The sequence below is a fragment of the Cynara cardunculus genome (genome assembly GCF_001531365.2).
Source record: "Cynara cardunculus var. scolymus isolate 2C chromosome LG 13, CcrdV1, whole genome shotgun sequence".
NCBI classification, from domain to species: Eukaryota; Viridiplantae; Streptophyta; class Magnoliopsida; order Asterales; family Asteraceae; genus Cynara; species Cynara cardunculus.
In genome coordinates this window covers 11,214,569-11,230,224 of record NC_037540.1, presented here as the reverse complement: position 1 = coordinate 11,230,224, position 15,656 = coordinate 11,214,569, and the positions used below count along the sequence as shown (strand labels likewise).

Here is a 15,656-nt window from a genome sequence, read left to right as displayed (position 1 = left end):
CGGAACCGTTACTCGCCGGGTCCCCGCTGGGACCGGTTCCGAGACCGGGTACCCGGAACCGGCGGGTACTTGGTATTTTTCGATTAAAAAAAATAATTTATTTTTTTAATACTAGATTAAATTAAGTCAAGAACTTAGAACTCTAGATTCAGAATTTTAGATAAAATGATCCATATTTTTTCAAATTGTGTGTTTAATTTGATTCATAGTATGTAATCGTTAAACTTTGAACATTTACAATTATAGTATGTAATCGTTAAACTTTCAATATTTACTATTAGTCTATTATGGTTTGTAGTCATTAAACAATATTTGTAACCATTATTCCGTATAATTTGTATTCTTGTTTATTTATTAGTATTTTGACAATATTTTATTTTTAAAATTTGTAAATAACAAAATTTTAATATTTAGGAAGCCGGTTCCGGTTCCAAAAATTCAAGAACCGCTCTATCCGGTTCCGGTTCCAATATCTCAAGAACCGCCGGTTCTGATCCTGGTCAAATAGGGCGGATACTCACCTATGCTCACCCCTAATCATAACCAGTCCTAAACCGTCGGTTCTAATCGGTTCTGAGCCGGTCGGTCCCAAATGGGTCCTAATTCTATGTCGGGCCAGACCCACTTGACCATTGAGATAGATGATTTCCAGACCCACTTGACCATAGACCCACTTGACCATTGAGATAGATGATTTCTATTCCAAATTAGATGGCCCGTCTCTAAAATTATAAAAAGAGAATTTAATTATCCAAATCATATACAAATTCATTTATTAATAATGATTGTTTTATTAAAAAATTAATTTCTGATATTCAGTTTTAAATAAATAAATTATTTGAATTAATCTGGTATTTTTTATATAAATTTTATTAAATAAATTATTTTATAAATTGATACTAACTATTTGTTTCTATAATAATGATTTATATTGTAATTATTGTATTCAAAGAAATGGTTTAATAATAAATAAAATACGTTATTTTTATATAAGACCCGTAAATTTGGTGTTTTTTTGGAGTTCAAATCGTTTAATTGGCTCATCGTTTCTAGTTTTTTTTCCCTGTGTGAAGGTTAGAGATGCTCTTAGGTTGTTTAAACGCTAACATGGTAAAATTTATCAGGTCATTTACCTTATTTGATGAGTATGATAATGTCGAGAATATTATCTGATAAGTGAGGGTGATGACTCTTATCCGTTTAGTTTTTACGGGTAAGCTTGTTGCCTACTATGTTGTCATTTTAATGGCCGAGAATCCTACACAATAAAGGTAAGTAATAGTGATGACTTTTACCAGTAATCACAAGCCACGCTTTCAACAGTGATGTGATATGCCACTAGTTTGAGTCCCTCTAGGGACCCAACTGTAACTTCAAGATTACATCTGGATCAGTCAAAGTATGCATAATTAATCTTACTTAAACACCTACACCTTAAAAAAAGCAGTTAACAACAACAAATAATGGTATAATTAATATAAAAAAACCTAAAGATAGTTACAAAGATAGAGATGCAAATATATGGATTTCATTTTCAATAGATTCTTTGAAAGATACGATTAGTATTTATATATAACAGAAATTACATCTCATAACTTCTATTTATGTTGCAAGAGGAATATTCAGAAAAGGTGGTATTGGTAAGGACGTGATTAGTGTGTGTATAATTAAGTAATTAATAAAGGTTAATTAATAATTAATAATTAATAATTAATAATTAATAAATAATAATTAATAATTAGTGTAATCTGATTAATCAACCTCTTGTGATTTAACTATACACTCAACAATTGCGTGCATGATTATAGGTGTCGTGGGTTTAAGTATGTGGCATACGACAACCGTTTGCATTTACACACTCCATTTTCCACTCATTCTAAACCATTATTTATTTTCACGTAAAAATCTGTGGTTTTCTTGCCGTTGTATAAGATTTTAATTTTAATTTAATCATTTTTTTAAAAGATATTCACCAAAATATATCTGATATATATTTACGAAATAACCAACTTTTACCAAAATTACGAAAATACCCACACGGATCGCCCCCAGTGGGCGAGGGTTGACCATGGGGGCGATCCCTCCCTCTTTGACCAAAGAAAGTACAAAAAAAATATTGAAAAATCAATTTGATTGGGTGACGTGGATCGCCTCCGAAAATAGATTCACCAAAATCGAGGCGAATAACATTTAGTTTCCTAAAGATGATGCATGTGGGATCCACCAAATTATTTTTTTAATATTTTTTTGTACTTTTTTGTCAAAGAAGGGGGGTCGCCTCCCATGCTCAACCCTCACCCCCGGGGGCTATCCGTGTGGATATTTTCGCAATTTTGGTAAAACTTGGTTATTTCGTTAACATCTCAAGTATATTTTGGTGAATTTTTCTTTTTTTTAAAATATAATTTTTGAAGATATATATTTTTGGACGTGGGACCCAAATGCTATTGTAGGTCTCATCTTTTCGGGTACGAATCTAACGGTAGTCAAAACTTTTGTGACCATGGAGTTTCACTTCCGATGACTCCAAGATGTTTGTGGTTGCTCGGGAAATTATTCAGTGCACGTAAACTGACTCAAATACTTATAGTTTAAAAAAGGAAAAAACCTGAAGTTCGTTTATATTCTACAAATAAATATGTATGGAGAAATTTGAATCTGAGAAATACTTTCTTTAACACTGATGTCGTGTCGTGGTATACATTTCTTTTTAAAGTCACACTTTTTGCAAGGTGCGTAGTGGTTTAAAATTCTTGCAAGTGATGACAATATGTTCATAACCAAGTTTCATATTCTAAGAAGAGGAACCTAGAAAACGTGTGATTTATTAAACAATACTTTTTGAATATATATTCCCATTAGTATCAAGAAATCGTATCGATTTTGAGTTTGAATCTTATATTTTATTGTAATTTAGGGATTGTGTTATGAGTACAGTAACGGTGGGAGACAACACTTTAGTCTTATCGGTTGCGATTTTTCGAGTCTTTTAAAAAATATATTAAAAACAATTCTTGTTATACATCATATTTAATTAAAACCCAAATCTGTTATTTACATCAGAAACTACTGATATCAGTATATTATATAAATTATATTATCTCAAGGATTTTTGTTTGAAAGAGAAGATTTCGTTACTTTAGAATCTATGATTAATATCTACAGTCATAAACCTTATTTTTAGTTCTAAACTTTTTTTTTAATTAACCTGGATATCCAACCCGCTATGCGAGTCGACTAATCTCAGGACGACCACCTGTTTTGCACATAGCCCAGAGTCACTGTATTTGAACCTCCGTGGTTACAAAGGGATTTTTAGTTCCAAACTTTACAGTAAAGACTCAAAGAATCTCATCCAAGTATTAGTAACTAAAAGGGGCAAAAGTCTTTATCCATAGTTCTGAGTCGAGTTAGAAATTATTGGACTGGTATGTTATTTTGGGCTTTTGGGATGTAACAAGTGGTATCATAGCCGACCATTGTATCATCGGGATGGTAAGATTAACCTATCGAGCACAATGAGTCCTTAAACGGGGTATTCATAACATCTTAGGCAATCACACATCGTCAGTGAACAAGAAGAATGATGGGTAGGCGTGACGAGTACATCAATAATATAAATATAAGAGTTTATGACAACCCGTCTCACATTAATAGAAAATGGGACTTGTTAGCTCGTTTAAATAGGTGGCAATTGTGACAACGAGTCCCGTCAAAATAGAAAATACGCCCCTTAAACACAATTTATCAAATTAGTTTAGTACTTTAGTTTTGGCGTGTTACACAATTCCTCGTAACTAATCAAATCACAATGTATAACTGTCGTTTACAGAAGTTTGCCGTAAGCTTGTTTCTTTTTTTCTTCTTAACCATGTTTTTTATGTGGCTCACAATATAATCACAATAACAAAATAGAAACAAGTTGTGAGACAAAATCTCAGCCATCGTGATTCGTGAACCAACTTTTAATCAAAACTTTATTCTCAACTTCGGTTTTATTGGTCATCACCATATACCAAGTTGAATCTAAGCAACTTGTTCATGTCTTCAAATGTTTGTCGGTGCACTTTTGTGCCAAAATTCTCGACTCTCATGGGCAATTATGGATAGTCACCAGGGATTTGATCAGAAAACAACTCCGGTCACCGGAATCTTGATTGGACACATTTGAAAATACCATCAACTTTTTTGACCAATGTTTGTCTCTCACCCCTCCCCCTTTTTGTAGGAAAGAATTGATTGAAACGTCCTTTTTGTATCCAATTCATGATAAAGGTCTCAATACTTTAAATTGTTGATGGAATTGCAATTGGATCCTTATGATACCACATCTCTATCATTTTTTTCGTTAACCGTGATGTCCCAGCTAGTTTGTGCGCACCTCGACTAATTCCAGGGACCCTAGAGAACAAGTTGGAAAATCCGCAATGGCCTTGCAGGTTTCGAACCGGTGACCTCTGACGAGAATCCCCTTAGATCCAAGTCTTATTGTCAGTTGAGCTAACTCCAAAAAAATTCATCTCTATCCATTTGGTCACCTAAAGGTTTCGATGTATGAGTTTCATTCACACAAGCGAACGAAAATTTGATTGTATTTGTGGATATGAGATGAAAACGAAAGTGGATGCCACAAATAGAAAAAGGAAGACAATCCCATAAACAAATACATGCTGAAATTGTGATATTAACTTTAAATATGGATAAAACAATAAGAAGACGAAAATAAAGTTAACTTTTATGACCGTTTATCAAAACTCTTATCGGGTAAGCATTTATCAGATGTCACTTATCTTACAAGTAAGTATGACAAAGACCAATAACCTTACTCGGTAAGAGGGATAGCAAGGACCGAGAATTTTATCCAGTAAACACTTACCGAGTAAAAAACACTTGTTACAATCCATTTTGATGGCCACGAACATCATCTAATAATTAAGGTAAGTAAAGGTGATGATGTTTGCAGATAAGTATTGCCTTCCCAATAAACATTTACATAAGCGGCTCCTTGGATTAAATCATAACCACATTTGATTGAGGTTTTCAATTCGGGATAGGGGTGCTCAAAATATTGATGAACCTGACCAACCCAACCTAGAAAAACTCAAAAAAAAACTCAACTCGAGGTAACCTGACACATAGTTGATACAAGATTAGGTCAAACCGCATCTACTAGGTTGGAATTGGGTTAAGGTGGTTTGAACTGAACCCAACCCGATGAATCCGATGCCTTTATATACTTGGATTTAATATGATTCTTAACTCCTTGATGAACATATGTACATTAGACATTAGGCTAATCCGTAATTAGCTATATTAAAAATTATGTTACAATTTTACATTCTTATTTGCATGAACTTTCAACTTTATTTTTTGAGTTTGTTAACCTTTTCGTATGTTACCATTTTGATTTTTCTTTGTTTACACATAAACAACTAGCTAAAATGATGTATCAAGGTTTCAACCCGACCAACGCAACCCAACCTGCATGGATTGAGTTGGATTGGTTTGTAGTTTGCTTGGGTTGGATTGAGATTTTTCAAATCGCAAAAATTGAATTGGATTCTTTAAATTCTTTCAACCCGGCCAACCCAAGGTTACAGTATCTTGAAATTTAAAAACAATTCAGAAAAATTAGAGCAAGAATGGTGGTTGTTATTATTTAGGGACTTTAGTAAGGTTTTATGAAATTGAGAGGGTCCGTTCCGTAATGTTTAGATAAAGCAGGGAGTGGAAGTGAAATTTCCCTTTCAATAGCTTTGCATGACCATACTAGTAGAAAAGTAGCAATAGTAGTACACATTTTTAAAACAATGACAAAGAAAAGGAGAAAGGGGGAATGAACAGCAACATTCAATTATAAGGACAATGTTGTTTATCAGAAAAGGAAAACCATTTTTAGAAAAAAAAATAATACAATAACTTTTTATATATATAAAAAAAACAGTACAATAATAAATCAATATCCAATGAACGATCGTGATTCTGATCCTAATTCTACACGTTATTTCATGTCGACATGAATGAACAAAATTACCATCTTAGGAGTTCTTATTTAAAACCGACGATACATCGTTTATTTGTGCTTTTATCAGTTTTCTTAGAACCGAAGATGCAAAACTTTTGACATACTATGCAAGCCATGTAACTCAGTAGGGGATATATGCAAGAGTTGGATAATAAATACTTGGTGAACATTGAAGGCTTGTTAATTATATGACGAGGCATACATGAAGGTAAAACATGAGTGATAATGTAGGTTGGGTCATCCAAGACCAATGTACAAAGACTATTCAATTAGGGAAAGGAAGTCTTTTGCTTGCATTATATATAAACATGAACATTTTTTTTTTGGAAGGGCATCCCAGATGAACTTGTATAGGTGTGACTGTGATACATCAGCCTTGATAAATTCAGTGAGCCACAGTTGAAGCATCCCAGATGAATCTGTATAAGGTGTGACCGTAATGATGAAACATATGCACCAAAGACTTTTTGGGGTTTGTGAGGGTTAAAAACTAGTAGTGAAATTTTAGAAAGAGATTGTGTGTGTGTGTGTGTATATATATGATTCAGACGTATAGAAGTAAGATAGATGGATAGGTTTGGCTCAGGCTGAATGATAAAATAATTAAACAAGGTAGAGGGTGATCTCAGCTAGCCTCTCTAGCTTTATGAAAAGATCATTTTGATTGATCACCTTTACCATTTTCATAAGTGGTGTGGCTTTTGAAGAAATAAAGTAATCAAATGGGTTTCCATCCCTGATTCCATTAATGACAGTGGAGTCCTGAATTTTGTGCAAACACATTACTTCTCTTCCATTCCATTCCTCTCCTCTCCTCTCCTCCCCTCTCATGCAAACACATTTCACCTCAAAACTATCTATATATAAACCCCCCTCCCCCATCTAGTTTTTTACACCAAACACACCCACACACACATACATAATCACAAATATCAACCCAACAACAAAAATGATGCTTGAAAAAATGAAGCCCTACTTTGCTGTCATATTCTTGCAATTTGGCAATGCAGGTTTGGTTATAATTGCCAAGGCTGCTCTTAACCATGGCATGAATCACTACACATTTGCCGTCTATCGAAACCTCATTGCCACCCTTGTTATCACTCCTTTCGCCCTCTTCTTCGAAAGGTCTCCTATCTCTCTCTCACTCTCTATTTATATATATACATCTCTCTCTCTCTCTCTCTCTATATATATATATATATGTATATATCTAATATTGTTGTCATGACAGCAAAGGGAGGCCAAAGCTGACCATTTCAATCTTCTTCAAGATAATGTTGCTGGGGTTTTTAGAGTATGTTTTCTCATTCCTTGGCCATATAATAATGTGTTCTAAAGTACGGTTCTTTCTAAGCGTTTTCATTATTTTTGCGCAGGCCTGTTGTAGACCAGAACTTATACTATGCAGGAATGAAGTATACAACTGCAACTTTTGCAGTAGCAATGTGCAACATAATCCCCGCCATGACCTTTGTTTTGGCTTGGATTTGTAGGTAATATTTCTATCTTCTGCAAGAACCTGTTACCTAGACCACACTCTTACTCGGTTATAACTTACCCAATTTTAATTTACTTGTTATTTTGTGCAGGTTGGAGAAGGTGAATATCAAGAAAATACATAGCATGGGAAAGATAGTTGGGACACTAGTCACAGTGGGAGGAGCAATGATAATGACAGTAGTTGCAGGACCTACAATTGGTTTGCCATGGACCAAGGGTTCAACCACCGATCATCAGCAACAATCTACGACCCCCCCTGTAAGTCCTGCAGACAATATCAAGGGCTCTATGATGATCATAGCCGGTTGTGTTTCCTGGAGCTTTTTTTACATTGTCCAGGTACCATGTTTCTCAACCTCAAACGACTATATTTATCTCATCACTGCTACTAACTTAAATAGTAAATTTCTAACCAAATTTAATTTCTTTTACAGGCAATTACGTTGAGGTCATACCCTGCGGAACTCTCTCTTACAGCTCTAATTTGTGCAGCCGGGACAATGCAAGGCAGTATAGTGACCATAATCGCTGAACGGGGAAATAATGAAGCCTGGCGGTTACACTTGGATGCTGGACTTGTCACTATGGTCTATGGTGTAAGAAATTTGAATAAACTAATTATAAGCATCAGCTAATGGGAAGATTAATTTTCTGAATCTCACATATGATCTTTGATTGTGTTTAAACGCAGGGAGTAATCTGTTCAGGATTGGGTTACTATCTTTCAGGAATTATAATGAAGGAAAAAGGGCCAGTTTTCGTCACAGCTTTTAACCCTCTGAGCATGGTTATTGTTGCAGTTCTAGGATCTATTGTTTTATCTGAACAGATGAACTTAGGGAGGTATATCATCAGTAACCTCAATTTGATGACTAATATGAACACTTGTTCTGATATGTTTTGTACCACATGCATAAACAGTTGTCCACCATATAAAATGCCAAAAAGAAACAAGAGAAAGACCCTTGATTTGAGACACACACAAAGTGATTCATGAGGTATAAATGGAAAAAACCAATAAGATGGATGTTATTTCTGCAGGGTTCTTGGAGCAGCTGTCATCGTGATTGGGCTATACTTGGTGATATGGGGGAAAAGCAAGGATGAAAGTCAGTCTAATTCCAAATGTGACCCTGATCAACTTCCACCAGTTAATCAACAACAAATACCCATGACAATCAGTAGCACAAAATTAGCAAAGGAGGATCAAGACAGCCTTTCGATAGCAATACCACCAACCAATGAAACAGTTGTGAAAATCAACGGGAAATAGAGTGACAAAAAGTACGTTTATGAGGGAAAAAAGAACACAAACACTTGTACTATTGAACATCACTTCCTTCCTGGAGTTTTTCTATTGAATATGTTGGAAACCACTTTTCATCTCTGGTGCAACTATGATGAACCACCTCATGCATTTCACATCTCAATTGCTAACAGAGTCCAAATTCAATATGTCTACTTTTTGGTTTAGGTGCTTGTCTACACACAATCGTACATGCATGCCCCCGCACTCACAAATAAATGATGTATTATTAAGCTAAGGTTGCAAAAAGAAAGATGCCCAGCGAATATCATTCCATATCTATTTATAGCATGTAAGTAACTAATGAATAATACATCACCTAGTAAATAAACCTGATTCTGCATGCTTATAGCTTTTATTCATAGATGCATTAAAATTCACACATTGCAGCTGGATATGATTCTGTTAGATGTGGCAAAACGATTAGGTTGGGCAGAATTGGGTAACGGTCAAAGTGGAGACTTTATTTCTAGTGGATCAAATGGATTAGGTTGGCCCATCGGAGCCATGATTATTCGTTTGTTTTCTGCCTCTTTGCAGAAAAGGAACATTTAACATGTATACATCATAACAACAAACAATTCAGCTAACAAACATATCAACGCATTAATTTCTTTTCACATGCTGTTTAAAAAGGATTAATTTTCACAACTAACAAAGGAACCTTATTTCATTATAAAGATAACATTATACATCAGCATCAAACTAATCCTTAACGTTCGATTCTTTTTTAAAGAAGTGCATTGATAAAAATTTTTATAAAGTTCAAGTTTTCTTTTTTGAGAAATAAAAACATGCTGCTACTTCCATTCAGCGAAAAAAACAAAACCGTCAATTGTTTTTGTTTAAATTCTTCAATTTTGAAATGACATAGATGATTTGTTTCACAATGTTTTATCATGGTATCATCACTTATATGTGATCTCATTTTATTTTATTTTAGTAATGACTTTTCAAATTACTATGTGCTAGTCTTTGTTCCTTCTACTTGTTTGCTCACTCTCTTGCACAAACTGGCTCAGTTAGGTTTGGTTTTAGTATTTTTTTTAATGTACAATCACAATAATTCTTGTTCATTTTTCTGAAGCGAAAGAAAACAGCATAACTCAGTAAAGAAGGATATTTGAAATAGAAGTACACAAGATCTTGCAAATGCATCCAGCAATAGGTGTCACACATCAAATATTATAAATTTTTATGAGATAAAAAAATAGGATCCAATAGCTTTTAACCAATGGAGAATTGGAAAGAGTTGGCACATGAAACGAGGACGGGTTGGTGTTGTGGGTGAAAAGGGGTTGGAGTGGGGTGGGATCCGACAGGGCATACAAAAGTGCGGTGTGGGTGAGATTCAAGTTTTGTGGACACAGGCTGAGGAGAGATACGCGAAAGATGTACTGGTAGGTGGATAGATAGGCTGACTTGTATTCAGGGAAACACACTGTAATCCAATGATCAAAGATGGTAATCTTTCATTTCAAAATCATCCACCCATCTGACCCATTAGTTAATTTGTTTTGAACAATCATAACTGAAACCTTGAGAATCATGGGGCAAACGAGTTGATTTTGTTTTTTAAGAGTCTAGCTTCCATGAATGAAGAATATAAGCATATACGTTGGTGTGAGATCAGTCGGAATTAATGTCAAGTAGAAACAGAGATATCAGAGAAATATATCAGAAACTGCGCCTGTAGTGTCAATAACTGAAAAGAAACAATCACCTTCCCAAGCATTGAAAATATTCAGATTGAAGAAATACCAGGTGAATGGTTGGATTAAATCAAACAGCATTCCATGTTTAATGCTCTTCAGCTCTTCGGCTACATCAGAGGTGCTCTTTCTGTGTTTTGGTGTTTAGACTTGCATCCAGCATGATCGAAGGGTCAATAGATTTTAATTCAAGGCTGCCAAACAAATATACAAAAAAATTTAGAGCTTGATTAAACCAATAATACTGTCAAAATCAGATACACCGTGAACTGTAGCGCTACTTTATCTTTTCAGATGTTTAAACCAGATTCCATTTGCAAAATTGACCAATGGAATGAAATTCTCAGACCCCTTAATGTAAATAGGGTTGATCAACACCATCTTGTGATCTCATCATTGATCCACTAAAACATAATCTTTAAGGCTCTTGCCAAAAGGTTGGCTCGTAGAAAAGATAATGTTAACCCTTTTGCTAGAAATGGTGCTCAAAGAAATGCTAAGGCTATTCCCTCCCTAATCAAATCACTTCTAAGCGCCTGTGTACTCAGTCGGGTGTTTTTTATTGTATGGTAAATTTTATTAAAACCTAGTTATCTGGTTCAGAAATGAAACCCAATTATTTAAAAGACTGGCAATTTACTATTTCAAACACACATTTCAAAGGTGTACCCATCACTGTACGTACAACAACTAGCATATCCTGCCCTTCAAAAGCTCATGTTCTGGAAACACCCTCATAACAAAGATTTTTACACATCACCATACATTTTATTAAACAACAATGATTGTGGATAAAACATTGAAAGACGGACACTTTTTGGTCAAAGGAATAAAATTATGACCACTTTATAGAGGCATACTTTTTGTAAAGCAGTGAAAGTTGGCACAAAAAAAATCACCAGGCAACAATAAAAGATCTTATAGAGTGGAGAGCATAAAGCCAGAAAATATGCGAGTGAGCTTTAATAGCAACAAAGTTGTGAAATTCATTAGCACTTGTCATCTCATTGAAAAAATATAGACAAAAGAACTGACGGTAAATACCTGGGAGCCTGATAGCATCGTAGGTGTCAGAGCATCATAACAGAACAAATGGTAGGCCAAGTCTCTTTTAACCGTGTAATTTAAGAAACAAAAGTGCAATCTACAAGTAGGCATTTGATTCACTTCTACTAGCATGGAGGTTGTGTGTTCGTATCTTGTGGACAATCGAATGTATTTGATTTAGCTACCCATTTTCTTATCTAAGAACAATACCCGGTTTAGAAGATATTATAATGCAATAGAATAGCAAATCAAAGAATATGCAATTGTTGCGGCTCTGGCCAGTGGTCCGACTAAGGTCATATGTAAAAGTGCATTTGTGATTTCAATTCAACCTTCTTTGAATGGAAACTATTGTTGCTTCACAAACTCTCACCTTAAGAATAAAGAAGAAACATATCCGTTTTAGACTCTTCAATACCCGAGCTCTTAACAAAGTTTTTATAGTTTGTCTTTCAGATCCTTGAGCAACAAGACAAGGATAATGAGTTTCTTAACGTGCCATAAGTTGGTCTAGCTAGGCTTGCTCAGGTGGTTAGGACTTGCATGGGTGGTACTGCTCAAGCAAGGAAACCCTTAAGATATGGTTATTTAGATGGAATATCCAAATACCGTAGCAAAGCTGAGGGAAGCTAAACGTTATTCAGAGTTCACCACAGTAATAAAAGAATATCAAACTCTTGAATCACTAAAGCCAACCCCTCCAGCACTCACACACATGCTGCCTAGCTTGTTTTGTTTTGTTTTGTTTTGTTTTGCATTTCCCCTCTAAAACAAAACAATAGGCCTAGCACACTGGCCAACAACGTATTGCTAACTGTGCAATTTTTGAGTCCATTGTATTGAAACTATCAATCTGTATGGAAGGATCTGATACAAGTTGGGCAGTTCATGGGAGGTTGAGTTCACCAAAAAACAACAAAATGATGCTCTATTCATTCTCTGTTACTTCGATTGTGAATGTCAAACAAACCTCTTTCAATTATAATATTGATGCAAATGTATATAAATTATAAACAAAAAATCAAAAATTACATCAAAAGATGCTACAGTATGATAATTACAAACTGAATAGGTGTCAAAACGATAGACTTGTTGAACATAAGTTTGACATTCAAAGTGAAAAGATATAAATTTAAAAGCGAAGCAATACGTCAAAACATAAACCCTATCGCAATTCCAATTACAAATGGTTCCCTCTCTAACCAGTAACAATAATGGATCTTTTTAAGCTAAAACCAAGTGGAACGATTATAGATGTTGATAACTTTTGCCACCAATCCTCATACAGATTCATTGACATAATCAACAAATTGTCCATTCAAATTGTAATAAAACCTTGTTTGATCGAGCTACACTTACCACTGATGCATGCCCTGTTATACCTTTTGTTTTCCATAAAACAGTAAATCCATCAGATTGTGAATCAATTGATCTAAAGCAATATGATTAAACGCTAACCTTGACCAGAAGATGTAGATGCTCTGTTCTGATTTTGTTCCATGTTCTTCTGCAAATACACACTGGAGTACTCCTCTGGATGGGACAGATATAGAGTTTTATTTTTGTGTTCTTGCGGGAGAATTAAACAACAGGATTGACTTCTGTATTTATAAGTCTCAAAATGGCGCCAACAAGGGATACAACAGTTCCTTCCATCAGGGAACAGGTATTAACTGTCAATCCTCAACTACATCCCATAACTACCTATTTATACCATATATTAAATAGAGTTAATAAAAATAAATCTGAATTATACAAATACGAATGTTAGCTTGATGCTGAAAACAGATAATGGTATGAATGTTAATGATTATTCCTTATAACTATATCTTGTTCCTTTCTATTCTAACATGCCCTGCATTTTGTAATTGGAACAAATTAAATTTCAAGAGCATACAGAAGTCAATCATCGTTGAAAACCACTCCTCAACCTCTACGACGCCGTAAAATCTATGATCTGAAACTAAAAACTTAGAAACAAACAACATCCTTAAAATCAAGCCTGTAGAAATCGATGAGATAAGTTAGATTAATAAGAGTGAAACGAAGAAACCTGTTATGGCGTTGGTAGAAGGTGATTTCCTCTTGGTTTGTTGGTATAAGGAAAGAAGGAGAAGCATGATTCAGTGAAAGGATGCATAACAGAAACCGAGCAGGGGAAACAAACCATTGTTGCATTGTGAGTGAGGCTCTTGGGTTTCACATATGTGAAACACAAAATAAGTTAAAAAAAAATTAACCACAAACCGACCAGGGGAAACAAACCATTTATAATTATATCTGAATTTTTCTAGAGTTTTGCTATATTTTTTTTAATTAACCTAGATATTCAACCCATTATACGAGTCGACTAATTTTAGGGCGACCATCTGTTTTGCAGATAGCCTGGAGTCACCGTATTTGAACCTCCGTGGTCAAAGGGGATTTTTATTCCTCCTTGGATTTGAACTTGGGACCTCCTGGTATTTTTGACGTTTAAAGTCAAGCTCATACCAATCAGGCACCACCTTTGTAGTTTGTTATCTTATTCTTTAAAATAGAGGATAATAGAAAAACAATAAACATAGAGAAATCTCTAAAATTTGATGAGGGAGGGGAGCGAAAAATAATTATTTTATTCAGTTCCATCAATAAATTGAGTTATTAATTTTTATACATCTTTTTTTTAAAAAAAAAGTGTATTTTGATGATAAATTATAGAATATTATAACATATAATTTATGTTAAAAATCTCTAAATAGAAAATCTGTTCGAGATAAATGTATTTCTTTTTAGAAAATTTATATTTTGATCGTTCATTTTAGAAAAATTGTTGGAGATGCTCTCAAGGACTTAATCATTTAAAACGAGAAAGTTTAATAAAAAAATCGTTCAAAGACTTGATCATTTAAAATGAAAAGGTTTAATGGTTTTTCATTTTCAAAAGGTTTAGAGAAATTTAAAATGGAAAACTTACGTGCCGTTTACCAAACGCTTACCCGAGTAAGCACTTACCAAGTCACTTTACTTTACCGGATGAATATGGCAAGGGCTAAGAATCTTACCCGGTAAGAGCGAAGACAATAATCGAGAGTCTTACCCGGTAAGTGAGGATAACGACTCTTAACATGGTTAGGGTTTATCGGGATAAATTATTGCATACGATACGTGTTAGTGAATAAAATCTTACCCGGTAAGTAAGCGATAGTGTTGAATTTTATCAATAAATGCTTACCGAGTAAGTGTTTAATATCTAATCTAATTAAGTTTGATTAAATTATTTATTTTTAATTATTCGAACTTCTTGTTTAGATATGTTTAAATGCATGTGATCCAAGAGTTCTTTTCTTGTCACGTTGATAACAGTCTTAAACATCTTATTTATAATTATAAACCATGACTAATATCTAACATTATTTTTATCACCGTCCAAGTGACAAAATTTATGGTTGTTTTCAATGCAGATATATGTTAGGGGTCATTTACCTAAACACTTATCCCGTAAGCATCTACCAGTAAAATTTAACAATATCGTTTACTTATCGAGTAAGATTTTATTCACTAAAATGCATCGTATGCAACAATTTATCCCGGTAAGCACTAACCATGATAAGAGTCCTCGTCTTCGCTTACCCGATAAGACTCTCGATTCTTGCATTCGCTCTTACCGGATAAGATTATTAGCCCTTGCCATATTCATTCGGTAAGTAAAATGACTTGATAAACGCTTACCCGGGTAAGCGTTTGATAAACGACACCTTAGTCTTTTTTGTCTTTGATGTTCAAATTGAACGTCATACAGTGAATGTGTTTCTTTGTATTCAATCTCCAATTTCTTGATCCTCGAGTAAGTTAATAAACAGATCACAATATTAAAGATATTTATTTTAAATGTTCATAGACCAATTTAAATAAACTAGAAGGGTACTTACGCAATGCAGTAAGATATATCTCGGTTTTAATGTTTCGTTTTATTCTTTATCCGAAGATGTTATAATACGGTTTTCACTACCAAAAAACCCACTTTTTCCGGCGGCCAAATCCGCCGGAAATCCGCCGGAAAAAGGTATTTCCGGCGGATTTC

The 15,656-nt window shown here is 34.4% G+C and overlaps 2 protein-coding genes across 2 annotated transcripts in view; one reads left to right on the top strand and one right to left on the bottom strand.

Annotated features, from left to right (window-relative positions):
• The first annotated feature begins 6,898 nt into the window (after nucleotides 1-6,898).
• LOC112524643 (WAT1-related protein At2g39510-like) lies at nucleotides 6,899-8,911 on the top strand. The gene is made up of 7 exons (XM_025134569.1): nucleotides 6,899-7,153; nucleotides 7,260-7,322; nucleotides 7,405-7,521; nucleotides 7,618-7,867; nucleotides 7,963-8,124; nucleotides 8,220-8,371; nucleotides 8,570-8,911. Exons 1-7 carry the CDS (start codon nucleotides 6,975-6,977, stop codon nucleotides 8,799-8,801), a joined length of 1,155 nt encoding a protein of 384 aa, XP_024990337.1. The 5' UTR covers nucleotides 6,899-6,974; the 3' UTR covers nucleotides 8,802-8,911.
• Nucleotides 8,912-13,433: 4,522 nt separating this feature from the next.
• The window catches only part of LOC112524765 (F-box protein At2g39490-like), a 3,979-nt gene continuing 1,756 nt past the window's right edge, over nucleotides 13,434-15,656 (bottom strand). The window contains exon 4 of the mRNA XM_025134720.1: nucleotides 13,434-13,448. Coding sequence (XP_024990488.1) covers nucleotides 13,434-13,448 — 15 coding nt within the window. The remainder of the gene's footprint in view (nucleotides 13,449-15,656) is intronic.

Coding starts and splice junctions, on each gene's coding strand:
- LOC112524643 (XM_025134569.1), top strand. CDS start 6,975: ATGATGCTTGAAAAAATGAAGCCCTACTTTGCTGTCATATTCTTGCAA. Junction 7,868..7,962: donor GCTTTTTTTACATTGTCCAG/GTACCATGTTTC, acceptor TTTCTTTTACAG/GCAATTACGTTGAGGTCATA. Junction 8,125..8,219: donor TTGTCACTATGGTCTATGGT/GTAAGAAATTTG, acceptor GTTTAAACGCAG/GGAGTAATCTGTTCAGGATT.